Below are 24,291 nucleotides of genomic sequence, written 5' to 3' on the forward strand. Positions count from 1 at the left end.
CGTGATTGCTATTATTATTCACAAATATTAATATTTCGACATTTCGCGTATATACACTTTAAGCGCGTATTCAGTGAAGGCGCTCGACAATGTACAGCCTCTGTCCGAAATACATCTGTACATTATTATGACGCCTTTTAATATAAGTTCGGATCACGATCAACGATCCTCTGCTAAACTAATTAGGAAATATGTTGTACGATAAGTAAATTATATTAGATTGTGTAATTAAAAAAAAAAAAAAAAAAAAAAGGGATAACATAAAAACGCTCAAATACCATTCGAGTCGCTATTTATGCGGGAAGAAACCAAGTTGCAACAGGTGTATATTCCCAACAAACTTGCGCTGTAAAATCAGTAGATGTCACATAAAAACTAGTTAAGTAGATTCTTAAACCTTTGTTATAAGTGAAAATGGCCTGCTGAGATCTTTTCGTACAAACACATTTCCATAAACAGAATACGCTGGGTATTTTGTTTCATTTTATTCATATTCCATAAAGTGAACATAAAACGACACACACGCATTTCCGATCAGCGACTTCAAATGTAAATAAATCATACAAAATTACCGGACACTATTATTGTATGTGAAATTGATTTAAGTGTGCGTTTTATTATACGTTTACTTACGACTCGTTTACTCATGTGCGTAAACTCGACATACAAAAGAGGTTTTCACGTTACATTCTTAGGAGGTCATGAAAGAACAATTATTTTCATTTGCAATTCGTTTGTGCGACGTGAGCATGCGTTACTTGTAAGAAGGCAAGAGGATCACTGTAAGAATAACTTCCATTTTTTTTAAAATACCCAATATTTTAACGAAATAAACTGGTCATATAATGTATCAGAACAATAACGTATCAATTTGTGCGTTGTCGCATCACAATTTTAAATGATTTACGTTCATAAAGAAATAGTGGTTGACTTTTCCATATATTGATATAATACAAGCACGTTTATTTCAAGGGCCAAATTACGTAGACCGGTATTTATAATTCGTTCAATTTAACTTGATGTGTTTAATGGCACATTGTAAGAATTCTAATTTTGAAGAATATTCTTTTAAATACGTGTACGTATTGTCTATAATTGATAAATGCACATTGCATCAGCTGCCGTACAAAATTTTGTTGTACATCTTTTGATCCGATTGTATGCTCATTGTACGGAAATACACTGTATGTGGATAGATTTTATACTTTTTACGCCTAGCTGAAATTACATCCTCTTTGGAACCTATTCAGGTACTTATATACGTACATATACATATACATATAAGTATATATCGAAAACGAATGCTACACTATATAGTTGAAGTGAATTTAAGCAAATGTCACGATCGTATTATACAGTATGTCATCAGCGATCACATCGACATTCACAATGGCATTTGTCCGCAACTGCTGCAAATATTTGTAAATTAATTGGTGTGTATTATTAAATTTAGCGATTTATTAAAAACACACATCGATTGAATTCACAAATTTTACAACAACTGCTGTGGCACCTGTGCTGAACCCAGCCATTGTAATGATTATGTCGATCATCATTACATGAGTAAAATAATGAGTTAAATCCATCGTTAATTAAACCGTTAATTTTGTGTACGAACTCTCTTTGTACTAAATAGCAATGTACATAAACGAAAGGAGAATAAAGTTTAATATTATCGAATTTATTCAATATAATTATTCGATATAATATTCGATATAAAAACGGTGATTTAATCATGCGCCTATTAAAATACACGAGAAATTAAAAATAAACGAGTTGACTAACCCGTCAATTTCAGGGTTTTCGCGGCGCCAGTTTTGCTCGCTCGTGATTGACTCATGTTAACCAACCTAATTTGCTCGCTCGTGATTAGTTCATGTTGACCAACCCAAAAAATACGAACTAGCAAGTTGAGTTGGTCAACATGAACCAATCACGAGAGTAAAATTATGGCCTTCGCCGTGCCACCTTTACTCCTCCTAAACTCCTAATGCATCTTGATACTTTTCGGACGATTTCGGACGATTCCCGCCGAAACCCTGAGATTGACGAGTTAGTTAACTCGTTTATTTTTAATTTCTCGGTAATTTAAATGTGCAAATAATGAAAATACCATTTTAATTCAATTGTAATTAAAAATTAAATCTTATTTATTTAATTGTAAATGTATTTTTTTAATAACAAAAACATTATATAACATAAATTAAATTAAATTAAGCAAAATAAAATAAAACACAGCAAAATAAAAATAAAATAAATCAAATAAGGCAAATTTAACAAATAAAAAGTTCATTGTCAGCGGTAAAATTAAATGCACTATTTGTTCTTAAGTATACTGTTTGAGAACAAAAAGTCAGTTGCTACAATAAGTATGAGTGTATCTTACAAATTTCGCATTCGAGTATGATCACCATCCAGATGTATAAGGCTCCTAAATTTTTGCCACCCTGTAATTATATCAAAGGGAGAACTAATACGCTGAATATCTATTAACAAATAAATGAACAACACCAAAATGTGCCATAAATTTTTATTCCTACATTAAATTCGCAATCAACGCGAAGTCCTCAGTTAAAAAATTAGAAGCCTTATGTTTAGGATTTAATTCCAAGACAAAGCAAAAAAATATTCGTCGACAAGTGTGCATGAGGGTGCATTACGTCACGATGGAATGATATTTTGCATGAACAGTTCATTTACAGATAAAAGTGCTTCCGATCGTTGTATCTCGAACTCCCCTAATCAAATTTATTCTTCCTAACTGCTAATGAGATCGAGCCTAGATAATGTTGCCTCTGATCAACTTCTTTTTTCTTTAATTTATTTTGTAAAGTTATTCATACATAAAAAAATTTGTTTCCTGCGTTACACGCTGATTGTTTATTCGCTGCCACACTTGACTTTCTGATTATTTTTAATATTACAGCAAATGATACCTATTCGATTATTCGAAAAGTATCTTATTTGTATATCGAAAACAGAAAATAAAACAAATAGAACAGTTAATCAGAGACATTGTTCGTACTAATCAGAAATACTGCTCGTACAATACAATTTCAGACAATCTACGTGACTTTTATAAACGTCCCATGAGCATTATGAACGGAAGAGCATAAAAGAATTATTCTGCATCTTTTTAAATTATTTAAATCCTAGTTGTCGATATAATTTCCGTGATATGTGCCACATATTAAATTTTGTTAATTTCAAATAATTCAATGAAGTAATTCTGAATAGTAAAATTATATATGATTTGATGCTATGTTTAACGTTGATCGAGAGAAAAATTACACGTTCATGTAGTCTGGTTTGTTACAGGAAGTCGAGCCGGCCGAGGAGGATGTGACGGAATGTCTTCTAAGATAGCCGGCGAATAGTTGACGTGCTTGATTAAGTACACGGATCACATTGTGACGACGAACCATCTTGTCGAAATGCATCGCCATCTCATTATAATCCATTTGATTGCGCATTACAAAGTCCCGATGTTGCAGCAGAAGAGTGATGCACAAGAACATTAAAAAAGGATTACCGCCACCGAATTCGTGCGGTGGCGGCAATGAATTTTCTCCCAACTGATCTTCACTCGTTCCCGCGGGTATAAGGTTAGTCAATTCCGTTGCTTCCTCACATTGCTCTTGTATGGATTGCTGTTGTTCTTGGTGCTGTTGTTGATGCTGTTTTATCGGAGTTTCTGGTGCAAGTGCATTTTGATGCCAACTTTCAGTTCCTTCACTGTCTGATGCCGATTCAGATCTAAAATAAAAATAAACTGCTGTAATATGTGAATATATAAAATAGTATAAAATAAAAAAAAAAAGCGACTGCTACGATCCTACGAATTATTAAATGTCAGTGCACATACCTAGTGGTACGTTTGAGTAGTCTGATTGGTGTAATAGATTTTATTCCGTTTTGATCCTCCAAAATTTCACCGTCATATTCTAATTCCGCTTGCTCGTCCGGAGTCGTAGGTTGATGTTTTTGTTGTAAAGTATGTAAAGGGTTCTCCCATACAAATACGTCCGTTGCTGGGCTGCATCTCGCCAATTCTGTCTCCGTCTCACTCTCTAATAAGTCAGTTTCTCTCTTCGATAATACGCAGTCACATTCATTAGGCGACGAAGGTCCGAATACTTGTCGATCTAGCGATTCCAATTCTAGTCTTAACTCTCTAGTCATTGATGTGGTCATCGGAAAAAAGTCTGTAGGATCGTCTGGTGAGTTCGGTTCATCTCTCAACACTCTAATGACGCCGCTTTCGCTCGAAACACGTCTACGGTAATAAAATATAATACTTTCAAATCATCTAACTTTGCAAAAATACACAAATATCTCGATTCAGAAAAAGTATTTTCTGTGAAGATTACCTAAGCTCAGGTTCAGTATCGCTCGGTGTAACTTTACTACGATTGAGACTCGTAAAGTTTAAAAATTCATTCAAATTTTTCACCACTCGCGCACATTTCTTTTCACCGGTGTTGTCATTTTGATCATTGTTCCTAGTTTGTTCTTTCGTAGGGGCAGATAACTTTTCTTTCAATTCCAAAAGATTCGAACATTTTGATTTAATAGGAAGAGAATCTGTACTTAGGCACTTTTCTGTCGATTCGTTATTTTTTCTATTTTTGGTGTTGGTCAAATCATTTTCTGAATCAGAGAATGCTTCATACGGTGAATTAGATCTAAAAAAAAAAAGACGCACACAAAAATAGTTTTACTTTAGCAAACAGAAAATGTTCGAAACATTATTTCAAGCATTGATAATTGTACAAATAAAAAACCTTTTTGTTTCTCCATTAATCTCAGTAGATGTTTGTATAGTTGATTCTTCGGTACTAAAAGCCTTCCGCCTCATACTGGCAGCAATACTAGCCGAGGAACTTTGTCGTCTAATAGCACAGACCTTGGTGTACGCATTTTCGCGGATATGTTTCACATTCGGACTAGGTGGCGGTGACGCAGGAGGAAAAGGCACCTCAGCAAGACTCAGTTCGCCAATCGGTGGTGATGCTGGGAGAGCTGCCCACAAAACCTCGAGCATTCTAAGTGCATCATCTAATGCAAACTCACGTTTCATTTCGAGTAACAGCCAACGATAACAAAAAAGCAGATCGTCTGCTTGATGAGACTTCAAATATGCATAGAAATCGGGGTCATAATGTTGAAGACCTGCAAAAAAAATATCTTACAAGGAGAGGCTCCTTGCTGTTCTCCTTTAATTTTAATAAAATTTCGTGAAAAGGAGTCAAATATTTAATATATATGTATATATTTTAATTATTTTTTAAAAAATAATTATTTACCTTCTGCAAGATGAGCAAATTTAGTAGTCATAGCAATGCCATCGAGCATAAAGTTGTCTTTCAATCTTCTCATGAGAGCACAAAGGCAGATGTAGGCCTGTGCTTCGTCCCGCATTGTAACGAGAAGGGGCGAAGCCAAATCGCTCATGCCTTGACAGTAACTTACACTTGGATGATTTAAGGCGTACGTCGTTAAAATATTAAAGAGGCTCGCTATATTCTGATTATCATCCGAACCGCCATAAAACTTGTGATGCCTGTCTGTTCTGAGAACATCCTTTCTCACCATACTCGTAACGTAACCGAGATCGCCTACATTTTGTCCCTTTTGCACTAGCACCCGCCACCGCTCACGCAGATTCTGATATTCCTGCGCCTTTTTCTTCATATAATCCATCCTCTCGCGACCCGACATTCCCTCTGGATATACGTTCAAGATATGTTTCCATACCACCTTCCGCAAGCTAGGTTCGATTCCACCAAAATAAATTACTGCTCTTAATTCCTTAGAGTGTATCACTTGGCCGATCGGATCTAGAAATTGACGGAACTCGGCGTCGGTCAAAGGTGATCTTGGAGGCTGAATATTTTGCTGATGTGATGATTCCTCGCCTAAATTGCCCAATGCACGTTGCACCATATTCAGCGTTCTTTCCATCTGTGACGAAAGATTAAACGCGAAATTGGATACACCTGATAACTGTAATAATAATTATAAAAAAAAAACAAAAATAATAAAATAATTTCAAAAATAAAAAAAGAAAAAAAAATTATAAAAGTAATACAAAAATTAAAAACTAAATAAAAAAATGACTTTAAGGCTCCTAACGATTTGTTGCAGCCATATTTCAGCGTGTTATTTTTTATAATTATTAAAAAGATATTTAGTTATTAAAAACATTCAACGCGATATCTAATTAAAGAAAAAAATATTGCTAATTTATACTTTCGTAAAAAACCTTTATAAAATTTTCTTTCGTCTTCCGTAATTGTCGAGCATCAGCAAAGACGAAATTACGAGACTTACTTTATTCATTATGAGACCTGGCAGCTTAGGTGTTTTGTAAGGAAACCCAGTCTCCTGCTGCCGTGTCGATACTTCCTGCGCATTTTGCTCCCAATAGCATTCACAGTCGCCAGTTTCGCCGAAAGGCTTCAGGTTCACTTGTAGATAAAGATACGGTTCTGATGCACTAAAAAACATCGCGATAATATTGGGTGAAATAATACAATTTTTATTTAACAATAAAATTACATTTTGTACGTTTTAAATACCTAATAAATGCAGCGTCCAAGTCCCAATCCGAGAGTAAAAAGAGATACGTCTCGGATCCATAGTCATCGATTGCTCGATACGAAACAGTAAACTCCCTACAGTACGCGATCTATTATTCTAACGTTTCACTGATATGTTGCATAAATGGATATATTTTTTTTTATTTTTTTTTACTCGTCTCTCAAATAAATAACTTACCCTTTTATGTCGAAAGCTTTTATAAGTATACTTTGTAGCACTTCTATTGACGTTATTTGGGGATCCACGCTAAATTTGCGATATTCGGGTTGATGTCGAGTTTCACATTTCTAAATCAAAAAATTAATTTTGTTTTTTATAACATATAAAATATTTTACAGAATATTATACAGTATGTTTTAAAGTTTGTGTGGCAATAATTAACAGCGTATATATACCTTAACTTTGACACGTACTGCTTCTCTAGGACAGCCAAACATATTGCTACTTTATTTTATATTAATATTCTTCCAAATAAATATAATATCTCAGGATATCTCCTCAGCTATCATGGTCCTTACAAACAATTATCTTTATTAATAAATTAAATTAGGCAAAAAATCGAACTGTCAAATATGTCATTTTTCAAAGCAACGATATAACGACTTTTGCCCAACGATCTACCGTCAGATTTTCCTATACCTTCGGTATGCTTTTACTCACCTCGAAGAGCAAGACCGTGCATGTGTGCGCGTCCGATATACAATATGCAGTTTGAGAAAGTACTTCTCATTGCGGGGACACGCTCGCTTTCTAATTCACCTAATTATATGCTCAAAATTGCGAGATGTCCTTGGCGAGAGTACATGGTCGGCGCGGAAGAACTGGTGGTCTCCTGGGAATCGGTTAATATCAACATGTTCCTGACGCGGTCCTGGAGATCAGAGAGTATCAGGGTTTTGAACGACGTCGCGGCTCCTCCCCCTTCCCCCGGCTGTCGACGGGCGTCAATATTCGACGTTACACGACGTCACCGTCGCTGTCATGACGCCGATGAAATAACCTGGTGACGAGGTTACGACGAGTTACGGGTATCAGTTATACAATTACCGAGCGCAGCTACACCCGAGTGGTGCACCAGCTGTATACTGGGCGGCAGTGGTCGCAGATTTTAGACGGGCAACATACGCACACTAGGCACAATGCCGTGTCCGTGTGTGCCCTTAGCGCCTGCTAATGTCTCAGATGCAGAGAGCCCAACTCGAAATCGCGACTTCCACGCGTACAGATAGAGGCTCGTCCGTGTGAAGCCAGCGTTTCGGCTGCCGTCGGATAGAAGAACAGGCCAGACCTATACACTGTCTGTCCTGTTCTTTCGTGGCGTCGCCGGCAGATATCTCAGATCCGCTTCTCGGTAACATCGCGGAGTCTTAAATAATTTTAAATAGTACGAAATCCGAGTCACCGAATTGTGTACGGTCCGACATTTTTAAAGTATAATGTAATATAAGTTTTTAATGTACAATGCAACAAAAATTTTCCGTCCCACTTAAACAGACTGCGGACTGTCGGTTGTATATACTTTTCATATTTTCTGCAAGTACAACCGGTGTGGTTAAAAATTTTTGATGCATCCTACACATCATTTCTCCTAAAGCAATATAATATTATTGCAAATAAATATATGTAATATATGTATACAGGCGCGCGCCTGTATTTTAATTCAAGGAAATAAGACAGCTGTCTTATTTAATTCATTAAATAATAAAATTGTAAAAAAAAGCATTATTTCTCTGAAAGTAATATATATTAAAGTATATGCATATAAAAATATATAAGTATACATAAAACATATGTAATATAACAATTAAAATAAAAAGAAATAAAGACAATGAAATAAAAAATTTGTAAAAAAAGCATCATTTCTCTGAAAGTAATATATATTAAAGCATATGCATATAAAAATATATAAGTATACATAAAACATATGTAATATAACAATTAAAATAAAAAGAAATAAAGACAATTAAATAAGAAATTTCTAAAAAAAAAAAAAAAGCATGCGACTCACGAAGGAAGGACCGACCCGACATTCCGCAGACATCCTGAGAAGAGAAGGAGGACCAGGAAGGGTATCACGCACGGCGGAGCAACTTTTAGGTAAGAATTAATTTTTTTAAATAAAATCTTTATTAAAATAAAGCTTTATCTTTACATTAATTTAAATGTTAACATATCTACATTAATATGTTTTATTTTATGTTACAGTCACCGGCAGAACTTTAGAACTCCGCTGAAACTCATACAGATTGGTAAGACATGATTTTCTTTTCGTAGTTTGTAATTGCGAGCTTTTAAAAAATAACGCGCGCATAGATTCTTTTAGTAAATTATAAAATTATTACAAAATCTTTTATTTTAAAAAAGAAAAGGACAGACAGTGTATAGCTCTGGCTTTTTCTTTTATCCGACGGCAGCCGAAACGCTTGCTTCACACGGACGAGCCTCTATATCTGCACGCGTGGAAGCCGCGATTCCGAGTTGGGCTCTCTGCGTTCGAGGCATTAGCAGGCGCTACGGGTACACACGGACACGGCATTGTGCCTAATGTGCGTATGTTGCCCGTCTAAAATTTGCGACCACTGGGCCACTCTCCGTTAAAGTTGGTGCAGATCGGTGCAGCTGGTTCAGCTAAAAGGGTCAGTTAGTCGAAAAGCGGGGAGGACTCGCTCGTCCCGCGATTCGACAGCGCTGAAGAAAGGTGAACGTTGGACATTGATGTGAAAACTCTTATATATGGCCAGGGTTCTAGTATCGTTGCGGTTCGGCATACTTGGCAATAGTAGTAAGTATGTACGTAGTTATACGCTTTGTAATTGGAAATATATCACCGTCGCCGGGTTAACCCGTGTGTGTATGTATGTATGTGTATATATATATATATATATATATATATATATATATATATATATGTATGCATATATGTATATATATCCCGCTGATTCATAAGATCTGGAGATCTGCCAATCCACAGGGAGGTTTATAAAACGGCTCGGCTGGCTCCTTTCGATCTCGAGCTCGTAAGTATCCCGACTGTCTGCCATATTGCGCGATGTGTCATTGACGTTTGACTGCGTTTGACAAGCGATCAAGTACCGAAGGGCACTTTTAAAGGACAGTTTCACGAGGTTGAACATTACGATTGAAAAGTCGATCAATCTTCTCACGTTTGAAAATGCCCACATTTCTCACCTCCTTCTTTGACTATATTTTTTGTACCTTATAAATATGTATTTAAAAAAATATTGAATTCAGCTCGATCTCGTTATGTACGTTATGTCGAATAAATAATTTATGCAAGCGACAAATAAATCATACCTCGACATCGTAAGAAAGATACATAATTTATAAAACGCACATCAGATAATTTTTGAGGTTAGAATTAAAACTATACAACTTTGGTCTAAAATAATTTTCTTCACTGGAGTCAGTTTTTGAGATATTTTACTGTTCAACTTAAAATGCAACGCGCGCACACACACACACATCTACATATATGTATTTTTATCAGGTGGTTTAATATGTCAAATCCATCAGAGCGCATCAATTACATGCAAGACAGCAGCAGTGATACAGAGACTGATTATAAGGAAACTGATGGAAGAGGAAGAATTCGTGTGTACAACAAAAACAGATTGAGGTAATTCACAAAATTCTATAACGTCTCCTTTTATCAATCAATTTAGAAATTGGTAAATATGAAATATCATCACTTTTATTTAGATTTTTGCCAGTACACATTTCCCAATACTATTTTCCTTATGTATTACAAAACAAAGACATTTGCCATTAATACTTAAAGTAAGGATTATTATCAGAAATAAGCTAAAAGCTGCTATTGTGCAAATGAAAAGAAAATTAGCTTTGACTCTAGTTTCTACAATGTCTTAGAATTCTTAGCATGCACTTACAATTAGATTTGCTCAAATACCTACATTTGCATGCAAATTATATATATATATACCTACATACATACATACATACATACATACATACATACATACATACATACATACATACATACATACAATATATACATACATATATATACATATATATGTATATGTATATAAAAGTTTACATGCATTTTGCCAATTGGCAAAGAAATTAATTAAAGTGACAAATGAGGAGGATGCATAATACGCACGTTTAAATTTTCAAGTTAATATTTGTGTCTTGGTCCTTTTGTTTATTTATACTGGTATACTGGTTAGGTTGCGACGTTAGATGTAAGAAAATACATAATAATCTTCTTATCCGACGTCACAATCTGAGGTAGTAAAGATGAGTAAATGGAAACCTTAATTAGTATTTGATATGTTGCGTATCATACATTTTCTTAATATTAATTTATTTTAAATATAATTTTATTACTTCTTGTCTTTATTTCAATTTCTGTTGATTATTAAACTTTACTATGTAGTTGAAAATTCTATGCATAAAAACATTAATATAAAAGCTTTTATTTTTTATGATAGATTGTTTTATAAAAAAATTAGAGACACTTGCAAAAGCCAGCACTTTTTGCTTGTTTATGTAGAGTCTCGTTATTATAGAATAGAATATTTCTATATATACAGAGTGTTCCATGGTTGGGGTGCCGACTCTGGTTTCTAGCTCCATACTGTTTTACATTATATCTAATAATGGTCAAAATACAAATTTTTTAAATTTACATAAGAGAGGGATGAGAGCACGTCGACTAGATCACTTCGATTAAAATTTCCTACCCACAGTTTTCGAGAGCAACATGTTGTTTGGAACATCCTGTGTGTATATACATATATAGTCTATATGTATGTCTGTATACATGTATATAAATGTTAATTTTGAAGAGATCAGAATCTGTTATTACATATAATGTATATTTCCCAATATTTTTATACATTTTTAGAATACTTGAAATATGTATTTATATAAAATAAAAATGTATAGTACAATCTTTTTGGAATTGACATTTTCTGATTATCTTCAGTAGTTGCATAAAAAAAATTAAACTTTTTTTTAGAATATAATTTTTTTCCGATGATAATGGCACACAAAAATCAACTCTGTGCCAAATAAAATGTTATAAAAAATTATTTCTATAACGTTCAATTTTCCATATTTATATAGACATATTTGATATAAATGTTCTCTTGTATCACGGGAATTTGGCTATAACGTAATTGCACTATTTGCATTTTGCGAAATGTACATAAGTACGTCAGATGTTATAAAAGCAACCATAAAATTTCTTATAAAGTAGCATAAGAGAAATCATAGGTGCTTGTATTAGTAGCCGATTAGTATAAGATTATGTGGTTGTTCTGTGCATGTATAGTTGTGGTGGCTCATCGAAGCCGAAATCTTGTCTGGTACAAAGGGACAGCAGTGGCGATCGGCATTCTTTCAGTTCCGGCAGAAATTCGCACGGCACGAGAATCATTCCCATCAACAGGTAAATGCACGTAACGGATAAAAGCTCATTACTTTGAAAATGTAGTTTTTAAAAAATTCTGAAAAATTGTTCCAACAAGCACAAATTTAAACCATATATTTATTTTGAACAATTATACTTTTCTTCTTATAATGTTTGCAAATCTCAAAACTCGAGCTACCCGGCTTCACAATTTATAAGGTAGGTCTTACAAGTCGCGATAATATCATATCGTTTTATATGCCAAAGAGTTTTTTAAAATCAACGACATGTATTATTATATATGCTCATTAACAAAAATAATTTTTTTTTTAGAATTCGTTCAAATGTCAATATAACCAAACAAAGTCAAAATCAAAGCAGCACAAGGGATATTACAAGTGCGGGAGGATCTACAACAGCATCTGCAACCGGGGTTAGCAATCAACCAGCTAGTGATGAAAGAATTACCCTCATTGTTGACAATACTAGGTAATAGATATTTTTAATTTAAATAAATAATATTAAATAAATTTAATAAAATTAATTTACTATACAGTGGCCTTTGTTTCAGATTTATCGTTGATCCGGCTTTATTCACAGCGCATCCTAATACGATGCTAGGTCGTATGTTTAGTTCAGGCGTGGAATATGCTCAACCTAATGAACGCGGAGAGTATGAAGTTGCCGATGGTATTTCTGCCAGTGTTTTTCGTGCTATCTTAGAATATTATAAAGGGGGAGTAATTCGATGTCCCCCGACTGTAAGCGTTCAAGAATTACGAGAAGCTTGTGACTACTTGCTAGTACCATTTGATGCTAGCACAGTAAAATGCCAAAATCTCAGTAAGTCTAAGGAAACAATTTTTATTTCTTTTTTAATCAATTTTATGAAGAATTTGTTTTATCTCCCTTATATTATAATATATAGGGAAAAAAAAAAAAGAATGATCGTAAAGTAATAATAAATTTTTAAGGAATTAAAAAAATAAAAAGTTTATTGTTATAGGAGGCTTGCTACACGAATTGTCAAATGAAGGTGCACGATGTCAGTTCGAAGTGTTTTTAGAAGATTTGATCTTGCCGTTGATGGTGAATAGTGCACGACGTGGTGATCGCGAGTGTCATATTGTTGTCTTGCTCGAAGACGATATTGTCGATTGGGATGAGGAATATCCGCCACAAATGGGAGAAGAATATTCTCAAAGTAAGTACATAGAACTTTTATGTTTGAAAATATTTTATTAAATGATCAATTCTATCGTAAATGTAAAATGAGCAAATTTTTTTAATAAAACGTTAACGCGTGTAAAAAGTTATACGTACTTTTCACGTAGTTCGTATATTTTGTTTTAAGTAACCAAAGCTTCCAAAGCTTTAAGGAAACACGTGCAACAGTTTTAGTTATGAAATACAACAAGCGTTAACTTTATCCTGTTCAATGCAAACTTGATTAGCTTTGTCTTTGAAGGCATTATCTCCATTAATTCCGCTAATTTTCTTCAACAGTAAATGCTCAAGGTAGCTTGTGATATTAATATCTTTAATGCACATCTTATATTTAACTCTTGCGTACTCAGGAAGTCCTGGAACTTACGTGATCTGGAGTTTGTGTGCGATTTTTTTTACAGATTGAAATATATTTTAAATTAAATTTTTGAAAACTATGTTACACGTATACGTATAATGACTTTATTTGACTTTTTTCTTAATTTTTAGCTGTTAATAGTACAGCAATGTACCGCTTTTTCAAATATATCGAGAATCGAGACGTGGCCAAGCAAGTAATGAAGGAGCGTGGGCTTAAAAAAATTCGTTTGGGCATTGAAGGATATCCCACTTACAAAGAAAAAGTGAAAAAACGCGCCGGTGGTCGTGCAGAAGTCATCTACAATTATGTTCAACGACCCTTTATCCATATGTCTTGGGAAAAAGAAGAAGCCAAGAGTCGTCACGTTGACTTTCAATGCGTTAAATCTAAATCAGTGACGAATCTGGCTGAAGCCACAGCCGATCCTGTTTTGGATGCTGCTGGAAATCCTATGCTACTTCAAATTGCTGAGGTTACAGGAGCAGCTTCCCAACGGGAAGTTGTTGGGCTTCCTATGGGTTCTGACGCTGATGTAGACGGACCGATGGGACCTGGGGATCAAGATTTGGGTCCACTACCATCTGACGAGCTACTGTAAAAGATAGGAAATAAATTAGGATGTGAATTAGGAATTCTGAAAAATATCTTGGAAAAAAATTATAAAGAAACATTCATAAAGTTACTAAAAAAGCTTTTAAAGAAAATATTATAGTTTTTATCTCGAAGAATAAGAACTGAATTCTGAAAACCGGAGTGTACTGGATTTTTACAAGACTGAAATGCATTTTATTGAATTATTATATCAACTTTGAAATTTGAAAATGTTGAAGCTTAAGAAGAAGAGAATTATATACGAAAATTTTGAAGCTAAAAAAGAAGAAAGCAAATTGGTTATTTATAAGGTAATTTCCGTTCTTGCTACAGAATTTATTTGATCTTAAATTAAGAAAAAATGATTCATCCTTGGATAAAAATTTAAAGAAAATTAATTTTTTTTACGTGAATAAGACTTGAGGTATTTGACTGCTAATTACATCAAGTTTTTTTTAGGTATTTGAAATTATATGATTTGTACAATCATATTAATTAAAACGGAACATCTCTTGAAAAATGGATCAAGACGCTTTGCACTCCAGTCTTCACGAATCAACGTTTTGATTATTTTTCTCAATTTTGTTCTCGGATTTATGTGAGTCTATCTTTGGAAAAAAAAAAAAACGTTTATCGAAAATGGTTTTAATTACTGATAATCTGAATGTCTTATCTTCGTACGATTTATCAAGGTACGTATAACTTTGTTCAAGAGAAAAGACTTGTATTAAACAATGAATTATTTTATTTAGCATCTCTTGTTACAACGTATTGTGATCTTTTGCAATTTTGTGTATATAAGTGTTTATAATATATATAGATTTACTTGTACGTGTAACTGCGAATACGATCGATGTATAACTATCGCATCTTCTACTACCATCGGTCTTTCCCGTTTTATACTATTAATAAATAAAATTAAATACGCGACTTTTTTCTCAATAAATAAATTTTTACCCTTTTTATTCCTCAAACCTCTTTTTTTTTTTTGCTACAATTTTTTTAAGGGTTTCGTGAGATAGATATATATAGATAACTTAATATCAAGTTTATCACTAAGCACTATTTACATGAGTTTTTGAGTGTTGTTTTAAAATACCTTATTTGGTCTGTTTATAGTTTTTTTATTAAACTTAAATTCTTAACTCGAGAGTAGGCATATTTTTAAAAGTAACTCGAGAGCCCGTTGCATGTAAAAAAAAAAAAAAAAAAAAAAAAAATGCCTTGTTTAAATACCATTTTCACACATATTTCAGGTGGAGCTTTCATCCCTGTCCACACAAATAGAGTGCACCTCCGTCATTACTTTTCCCTTTCACAAAGGACATTCATTACAGTTAATATAATCAATTTGCAACATACTATAAATCACTAATTATAGTGATTAAAATGATGAAGATTTCAAGTGAACCTCCACCACCTCTTATCAACCCCTCTCATCATCTCTTCTTTCGGAGCTTAGTAGGTCGTCAGAAAGGAAGTCGTTCGCCGACCTGGGAGAAGCGCACGCGCTATTTGGGGGTGGAGGTTGAACGATCAATAAGAGACGTACTACCCCCGGCGGCGGCGGCGGCCTCAGGAGGGCAGGAGATCAGTAGCGTACGGGCGCGCAAAAGGTGCACGACGAGGGTGCGTGCGTGGGGTGTGTGCGCATAGAGGGTGAGTCGCGAGTGAGCGAGGGCAAGTGAGAGCAAAACTGTCCCTCCTCCTCCTCTACCCCCGGCGCTGCGGGAAAAACTCGCCTCAGCATGCAACCACCACCGAGAAAAGTAAGAGGAAGTAATTGCCTACACGATAACTCACCCCCGATCAACGGGTTATAATCGCTATAATCTCGGTAGAGTTGACTTTCAATACTGTAAGTAGGGGAGAAACGTCTTTACGTCAAACGCAAAGTGCGCTCAAAACGCAAGGGTCATCTCGCGTTGTACTTGCACAAGAAAATCGACCGTACGTTGGGTGCTAGACTCAACGACCGTTTTCCCGTTTTAAAAAACCAGAGTTACAAATAGAAAAGAAAAAGGCGCTTGAATATTTTCATCGGCATATAAAACAATAATGGCATCGTAATTCTTTGCGCGATTTTTAACACTATTTTTATTGCGAATCAGTAATGATTAATGTCCACCACGTTTAATGTCAAGAATCCACAAGATAATGAAACGTATACTTTAATTCACAAAACTCGTGTTTTCTACAGAAAGTCAAACAATTTTGACAAGTTATTGCGACGATATTAATCGTTAATGACGACATTAATCTTATACTGATCTCAGAATTAGAAAAAAAAAAATTAAGTATTACAATACATACTTATAACAGTAAAATATTGTAGATAAAAAAATGAGATTTATTTATATGTAATTATGTCATCGTGATTGAAATTCTGTGACATTATACTGATTTTAATTGATGATTCAAGAAAAGCTCTATCAAAAGAGTGGAAAAAAAGAATAGAAGAAGAAGAAGAATAATAATAATTTAAAGCGAAAAAGCAAATAGGTAAAAGGTAAAGGATAGCACCATAGTTGAACGTAATCGTTGTTAACAGCGAACCTTCATGTCTTTCGATTATCCTGTATATTAAGTGGAGATTATAAATACTGTTTTGTATGTAATATTAAAACCTGTGTCGCACTGATTGCCATCGAGTTTCAATTTACAGTTTGAGTGAAAAGTGAAGGAAAGAGGGAGCGTGAAAGATAAATTTAATTAACTGCAAGAAATAAGAAACTTAAAATAGATTAATTAAAATTCTAATAATCAAAAAGTGAAATAACACATTTCTAATTTAACTTGGATTTTTTTTTTGTTCGATTGCAAGGGTAACTACGCCAAGTTTTTGAAAAATGTGCACGCGGAGCAGGCGGCGAAGTTGCAGGCGAAAAACCAACACGAGTGCGATCTTCTGGAGGACATACGGTGAGTTGTTATTAAATAATAATTTACGTATAATATTGCGCTTTTAAAAATAATTTTTAGCTTTTAAATAAGTATTTCTTAAAATACGATTTTTTTATTATTTCAAAATCTATATAAATTAAAAATTCTTTAAATGTTTTTGGTAATTAACTAAGTGATATCTTTCGTTTTTTCAGTAATTTTACGATAAAAAAATCTGCCATTGAAAAATCCTACTCCGAGGTAAGAATTATTATTAATTATTCTTTATGTGTACGTGCATTTATTCTTCAATAGTAATAAATATAATATCTGCTACTATACTAATTTTTTATTATTGTGCTATAAATGTACCTTTTTTTTTTTTCTCTTTTTTTCTTCTTTTCAGGCGTTACTCAAAATATCGTCTGCGTACTTAAATAAGAAGATACCGAACATCCCAGATCTCAAAATCGATGGAGCAGAAGAGAAATGGTAATTAGACGATGTGGCGTATATTCTGGAAAATTTTGTACCGGCAAAAAAATTATCTTTTCGTATTTTAATTCCAACATGATTTTGTAAACCGTGCTTAATTAGCTGGTATTAATTTCTAACAATTAACTGATCCGATTGATATTTATATTAACTTATCGTGTGACAAATGGGCGAGGAAAAAAAAAATTAATGTGACTTGATAAAGGTAAAAAGTTATTATTTTCGCGTATCATATGCGCGGGAATTTGACCTCTACAGAATCATACCAATTTCAATTCGCGGCTGATTATCGATCGGGGAAGTTTGCCAAGGAGAAGAAGGGTCATAGGTAAATGGCGATCGAATGGTTATAGGAACATGTGGAACGTGTGGCGAACCGTGCTGGAAGAGAACGAGAAGCTGGCACGTGCACGCCTCGCTGCTGTCGAGGTCTTTCAGCAGCAGATCGCCGATGACGCTAAGAGTCTCAAGATGCACAAATTACAAATCTCTAAGAAGGTATTATATTCATACGATATATATATATATATATATATATATATATATATATATATATATATATATATATATTTAATTTCTGTTGTGAATATTATACGAGGGACGTAAATTTCTATAATAAATAAAATGGATTTTTAGGCAATCGACCAATTACTGATAGTACAAAAAGAGCTCCAAACTTGCGTACAGGACGTCGACAAGACAAAGAAATTATACTTTGACGAAGAACACAGCGCACACGATGTGCGCGATAAAGCAAAGGATATAGAAGAAAAGTATGTATCAAGTTTCACTTAATGTTTTTTTAATAAGTTTGGCAAACATTGTTTTTCTGATAAAATTTTTATAAAATACTTACAAAGTAATCGACTCACTCAAAATTTTGTATTGTATATTTTTATTTTAATTATCTTTTTAACTTTTTGATTATTTGTTTTTTTTTTCTATGCACTGCATATTGTTATCATTGGCCAACTGTATAAACTGACGGCACAATTGTGAATGCAATAATTCATGTTCAATCAATGCTTTCAGGCTGAAGAAGAAGAAGGGTTCCTTCTTCCAATCAATAACGTCTTTGCAGAAAAATAGCGCCAAGGTATATGATTATCATAAAAGTTAATTACGTTTTGCAAACATTTAAGGAAATTTACACTGTACAAAATCTTTATATATTTTATACTTTTTTCGAAATCTTATATAAATATGAATGTTTTTAGTCTAAATAATTTGATTTGCAATTGTTAGGTGAGCTCAAAACGTGACGCTTTAGAGGAAAAATCAACTGGTGCTCGCAATGATTATTTGTTGAGCCTCGCCGCCGCTAATGCCCATCAGAACCGATATTTTGTAGTCGATTTACAATCCACTATGCAGGTAAGCATGGATATACATGTGCGACCGGAAAAATTGAACAATAGCAGGTAGATTAGAAAATATTTTTATGTGCAACTTCATTAAATGTATTATAGATATAATTCTAAATTCTTTTTGAGGCAGTGATTTTAAATGTCTTATATCAGTGTTAATAGGGTTAATAATGTGAAATGTTATTTGTGTGCTCTTACCAATATCTTAATTAATTTTTTGATTTTTTTTTTTTTTTTTATTAAGCCTGAAACATTTATTATTTGCTGCATTTTTTTCATGTTGCTTAGTATTTGGAACAAGGAGTTTACGATAAAGTAGCGGAATACTTAACATTGATGGGACGCACGGAGCTGCTCACTTGTCTAGCCACGCAAAATAGTTTCGGCAAGATTCGCGATCAAGCTCAGCAGGTATATCTAAGAGTTAATATCAAAATAATCGAGAGATTGGCAATGTTATTCATATTTGTATTGCATTACTATTTATTTCAATTTTTATATTCCATAACCCGTTTATTACTTACTCTGAGATTTATATTCTTTTAATTTTTATCCTTGATTATACGAGGAAAAAATTCACTTGTAATTATGTCAAATTACAGCTCACTAGGGAGTACAATATCCAATGTTGCTGTTTATACTATCCTGTTTTGAAGCAACACATTCAATACGATTTTGAGCCTTGCGATAACGATCCAGTAGATAGGTTCGTAGATCTTTTCTATATACTTAGTTTGTAGTTTGTAATATTTTATTTTTAATTACATCGATATACATACATATACATATACATATATATATATATATATATATATATATATATATATATATATATATATATAAATCGTTCCGTATACGTATAGCATTACACAGCGTTAACTAAAGTTTATTCATCCATTATGATTAAATCTATCTATCATTTTCGGCATCGTCCACTGATCATCTTGGACACCCTGTATAATATAATCAACGATGATAACAAAATAAATATTGGTACTAAATTATAAAAAAATTTCTCGTTATGTACAACTATATTTTAATAGCATAATCTAGATAAAATTTTTTATGAATTTAGGGTAACTGCCGATCACTCGGCGGCAACGACATTGGGCAAAGAAGCACGTCGCTGGTCGACGAAAATAGCCCGTGAGGTAAGCGGCATTCGTGAAAATAACCGGAAACTTCAAGTGTTATACCAACTCAAAGAGTCTGGTCAGAAGGTTTGTGTCCCTGGATGTCCTAAATAAATGTATACTAGTAATGTGATAATAATGTTTAATTCAATTAAATAATATGTGTATAAATTAAAAAAACTTTTGAATTAATTTTTTCAGACTGATCCAAACGATCCTAATGGTCCAGATTTAGATACTAAGATCGATGAATTAAAGCATGCCATTCGGCGAGCAGAGGTAAGCTTTAGATCTACAAAAAAAAGCAAAATTATATTTATATGTATACATATTCAAACGTTAAATTAAATAATATATGCATAGGGTCCATATGTGTATAATACAGTAATAATTTATATATTTACCTGCTTTTTTTTTTTTTTTTACAGACTGCGAAACTCAAAGCGGAAGCGAGGCTAGAATGCCTTCGATACGGTGGAGGTTTGTACATTTATTGTACTGTTTTTATATATGTATACTCTTCACTTTAAATAAGATAAAACATTGTTTTCATTGATTTATAAGTTTATCTTTTATTCTGTTTTTACAGTAAATGTAGACGAATTCTTACAAGAGGCTGAAACCCTCAGCGTTCAAGATATGCCACGTTCTGCCAGCTCTCTTTCCGTAAGAACAGATGCATCTGGCGCAGCGGTAATTATCAAAAGCGATTCGTCACTTAAATAATTTCCTGATATAATTATATTTGACAAAAAATTAGTTGAAGACATATGTATTAAATCATAATATTGTATAAAAAAATATATTTACAAAATAATATTTTTTTAAGGAACATCCATCATCGGACTCGTTCTATGACAGCGACGGTGATGGCGGAAGCGACCTAACGACTTTGGAACGGCCCGGAAAGAATATATCTCAAGCGGAAGAGGAAGCCGAAGAAAGACAGAGGCATGATAGTGCCGAGGTTGATGGTATGCAAATAATTGTCACTAAAAATTAAATTTTATCAACAAGTGTTTATTATTTGCACTAACTTATTTAATATAAAAACTAAATATTTTTTTTTTAGCATTGCTGGAGCAGGAGAAGCAACGAATAGAGCAGTTAACGGCAGGCTGGGATGATCCCACGGCTGTTGATTGGGACAACGAAGAGAAAGATGAACACGAGATATCGCACGAAATACCAGAGATGCCTTCTAGTCAACCCATATACAAGTGCACTGCTCTATACTCCTACACAGTGAGTGCTATAAAATTGTTTTGTAGAACGAATATCAAGTATTGATTATTAGAAATTAAATGGCACTTTATACATAAGAAATGTCTCTCATTAAAGTCACATTTTTTATACTCTGTGAAAACAAATAGTTTTGACTTTTTAGGCGCAAAATCCTGATGAACTTTCTATTGTGGAAAGCGAACAGCTGGATGTAGTGGGCGAAGGCGATGGCGACGGATGGTTAAGAGCAAGAAATTATCGAGGAGAGGAAGGCTTTGTTCCTCAAAACTATCTTGATGTAGAAAGAGAACCCGAGACTACCACTGGTCTAACTTCGCAAGGTCCAGGTCTAGTCCAGCAGATTTCCTTTTCATCCGTTGACTACACCATTGACGATCATGATGCCGTCGATCCCGATGCCAATTTACTAACTGCTACGGAAGCCATAATACAAAACCATGTTGGAGGTACATAAAAAATTTCAATTTACAACAAATTTTTTTTTTATTTTGACAGGATTTATAATTTTAAACTTACTTAAAATAATAAATAACAATATGTACATCACATTTTAGAAATAGAACAATATTGCATTGCACTTTATGATTACGACGCAACGTGCGATGAGGAGCTGAGCTTTTTAGAAGGTGATATCCTTAAGGTGCTAAAAAAAGAGCCACACGATGTAGATGATGGCTGGTGGGAAGGTGAGCTAAGAGGCCAACAAGGTCTTTTCCCTTCTCTCGTTGTGGAACCTTGCGGTCCAGACGGTTGTCCTTTAACCCCACAGGTAAAAAATTAAATATAAATTGATTAAAATCATAAATCGAATAATAAATTTATAACGGAAAAATGACAATATATTTTTATTATTTCAGGACGATGTAACACCACCAAGTTCCGCGCCACCAGTCTTCACTCCACCGCAAGCACCGGAAGAGTTTTTACTAGCCGATGAGCTTGCTCAAATGGAAGGTAATTATAGCTACTTGTATCAATTTAGAATATGTTTGTGTATACATCCACATATACATTAATTTATTCATTACGTGTATATATTGCAGAAGAAGAGAAGTCAATGGTAAATGGTGATAGTGGGTTTATGATAAATTTGTCTCAAGACCAAAAGGAGCAATATGGTTCACAATTCTCAGAAGATGGTAAATCAGATGAAACTCCAGATATATTAGGTGAGCTTTCAAATTAAATTGAATTTTTTTTATATAAATCATGATAATAGCTGAAATATAGCAGGTATTATTTATTATAATCAATGATACATTATAACTTGCTGCAGTCGTGGAGGTATCAGATGAATCAGGTGATAAGGTAAATTAGAAAATAATATAAAAGATTAATTTTTTCTGTTGATAAAAACTATGTAATCATTTTTATCAGTTATTTATATATTAATGCTCTAAATGTTTTATATGATTAGTAAAATCTCCTTAAAATTATTTAAACCAATTTTTTATATCTGTAATAATATAACTGTTTTTTTTTCTCCTGCAATATGAAATACGACTTGTATGTAGAATTACAAAAAATTACTTTATACAAACAATAAAACTATTCAATTCACAGGTGGAAAAATCCGGAGATTCCAAATTCGATGAAGACCTTAAATCCAGCCAAAAGGATGAATTCGGTCTTGGAGTGGCTCAGATCGTAATCACAGCCGCAACTCCGATGGAAGAAGTTGAGCATCCCTTCCCCGGGGTAGAGGGAACTCAGACAGATTCAACAAAGTCTGCAGAAGCCTCCGAAGCTAATCCTGAAGCTTTTACTACAGTTTCAGATCTTAATGAGAGTGAGTGTAAAGAAGAAGAGCCGACCGTCATTTTGGATGAAAAAGAAGTTGAAGAAACTGAAGAAAAGTCTACGATTGATGAACTTCCAACTGACTCGGCACCATTTCCAATCAGCAGTAGTTCTGGAAGTGAAGGAGAATCAACTTCCGGTCCCAGCACCAACGAAAATTCTCAGTCGAGAGGAACAGTGGTAGAAGTAACTGAAGAAGCCACAGAAGATATAGAAGAGGAAGAAATTGTCCCAGGAAAAATGTTGGTTGGAGGAAGAGCCAGCATCCCAGATGAACTGCAGCCAGATCAATTAGAAAAACTGCAGACGCTCAAGGAATCGAACGCCTAGGGCTGACTAGGCCCCGGAGCCAACAATGGCAGAATTACTTTGCCTGATGGTCACCTCGATAATTTTCGACATCTGCTAAACTTCTGGCGATCACCTGAGGTGTTAAGCAGAAAAGACTAACTGTAATAAACTCACTAAGACTATCTGAAATTCATAAGGTTCTTACGGTGATCGAGTAGTGATGGGAATAAAGAGTTTGAAATTGTGACTGAATTATCTAGAGACTAATGGATGTTAATAGATCAAGTGATGCTAAAGGCTGTTAAAATTACAAGTCCATATAAACGTAAAATGTCTAGAGTATAAAGATAATAATTTTTTAAGCAAAATTTAAACTTTAAATTATAATTTCTTTTAAAATAATATATAATACCTTTATTAATTGATCAAGAAAATATTTATTTATGAAGCCACTTATTGATTATCATATTGATTTATTAACATCCTCAAATGGAAAGAAGATTAATCTAGCAAGTTAACTGAGAAACATCATTAAGTTGAAGAAGGAATAATTTAAAGCATAAGAAATATTTAAATCAGGACAGTCACAAGGAATAGAAAAACTAATTAGACAAGATCACCAAGACTTTATATAAAGTCATCGAGATTTCTTTGTGTTGACTGATTAATAAGATTAGAAACATTAATTTGTCCTATCTTAGGGCAAATTGAGCGCTTCAATAAGTTGATTAAATACTTAAGTTAATACGCTAACAAAAGGAACGAAAGGAGAGATTTTTTTTTTTTCGTAGAAAACGATGTACAGTGAACGGGATAATAGAAAGAATTGTCGATACCTGTGTACTATAAGGGCGTACATTTCAAAGGAATACACTGGTGTTGCATGTAAAAGACTTT

The 24,291-nt window shown here is 33.8% G+C and overlaps 3 protein-coding genes across 11 annotated transcripts; 2 read left to right on the top strand and 1 right to left on the bottom strand.

Annotated features, from left to right (window-relative positions):
- Positions 1 to 2,516: 2,516 nt before the first annotated feature.
- Positions 2,517 to 7,764, bottom strand: LOC139106815 (TBC1 domain family member 25-like). Of its 2 annotated transcripts, none has more exons than XM_070663792.1 (10): positions 7,264 to 7,764; positions 6,999 to 7,116; positions 6,781 to 6,890; positions 6,582 to 6,677; positions 6,334 to 6,499; positions 5,307 to 6,006; positions 4,785 to 5,172; positions 4,371 to 4,685; positions 3,866 to 4,276; positions 2,517 to 3,756 (listed from the first exon to the last, which is right to left on the bottom strand). In XM_070663792.1, exons 2-10 carry the CDS (start codon positions 7,038 to 7,040, stop codon positions 3,288 to 3,290), a joined length of 2,697 nt encoding a protein of 898 aa, XP_070519893.1. In that variant the 5' UTR covers positions 7,041 to 7,116; positions 7,264 to 7,764; the 3' UTR covers positions 2,517 to 3,287. The 2 variants fall into 2 exon arrangements, with proteins under 2 accessions (XP_070519893.1, XP_070519894.1); XM_070663793.1 differs by having other exon boundaries at positions 5,307 to 5,964; positions 7,264 to 7,763.
- Positions 7,765 to 9,202: 1,438 nt separating this feature from the next.
- On the top strand, positions 9,203 to 15,112 carry LOC139107174 (BTB/POZ domain-containing protein 10-like). 7 transcript variants are annotated; one of them, XM_070664541.1, is made up of 9 exons: positions 9,204 to 9,385; positions 9,551 to 9,620; positions 10,112 to 10,240; positions 11,924 to 12,040; positions 12,335 to 12,490; positions 12,573 to 12,844; positions 13,008 to 13,205; positions 13,718 to 14,491; positions 14,640 to 15,112. In XM_070664541.1, the coding sequence occupies exons 1-8, from the start codon at positions 9,337 to 9,339 to the stop codon at positions 14,185 to 14,187; spliced, it is 1,461 nt and encodes a 486-aa protein (XP_070520642.1). In that variant the 5' UTR covers positions 9,204 to 9,336; the 3' UTR covers positions 14,188 to 14,491; positions 14,640 to 15,112. The 7 variants fall into 7 exon arrangements, with proteins under 7 accessions (XP_070520646.1, XP_070520642.1, XP_070520643.1 ...); XM_070664545.1 differs by lacking the exons at positions 11,924 to 12,040; positions 14,640 to 15,112 and having other exon boundaries at positions 9,203 to 9,385; positions 13,718 to 14,187; XM_070664542.1 differs by lacking the exons at positions 9,551 to 9,620; positions 14,640 to 15,112 and having other exon boundaries at positions 9,205 to 9,389; positions 13,718 to 14,187.
- Positions 15,113 to 15,808: 696 nt separating this feature from the next.
- Positions 15,809 to 24,285, top strand: LOC139107168 (protein nervous wreck-like). Of its 2 annotated transcripts, XM_070664528.1 has the most exons (22): positions 15,809 to 15,949; positions 17,005 to 17,102; positions 17,279 to 17,324; positions 17,470 to 17,555; positions 17,912 to 18,056; positions 18,195 to 18,331; positions 18,591 to 18,654; positions 18,804 to 18,932; positions 19,214 to 19,336; positions 19,528 to 19,631; positions 20,001 to 20,145; positions 20,260 to 20,337; positions 20,487 to 20,538; positions 20,648 to 20,751; positions 20,888 to 21,032; positions 21,131 to 21,303; positions 21,446 to 21,749; positions 21,858 to 22,072; positions 22,161 to 22,257; positions 22,347 to 22,472; positions 22,580 to 22,611; positions 22,867 to 24,285. In XM_070664528.1, exons 1-22 carry the CDS (start codon positions 15,929 to 15,931, stop codon positions 23,431 to 23,433), a joined length of 2,991 nt encoding a protein of 996 aa, XP_070520629.1. In that variant the 5' UTR covers positions 15,809 to 15,928; the 3' UTR covers positions 23,434 to 24,285. The 2 variants fall into 2 exon arrangements, with proteins under 2 accessions (XP_070520629.1, XP_070520630.1); XM_070664529.1 differs by lacking the exon at positions 22,580 to 22,611 and having other exon boundaries at positions 22,867 to 23,041.
- The last annotated feature ends 6 nt before the right edge of the window (positions 24,286 to 24,291 follow it).

The sequence above is a fragment of the Cardiocondyla obscurior genome, linkage group LG12 (assembly GCF_019399895.1).
Source record: "Cardiocondyla obscurior isolate alpha-2009 linkage group LG12, Cobs3.1, whole genome shotgun sequence".
Taxonomy (NCBI): domain Eukaryota; kingdom Metazoa; phylum Arthropoda; class Insecta; order Hymenoptera; family Formicidae; genus Cardiocondyla; species Cardiocondyla obscurior.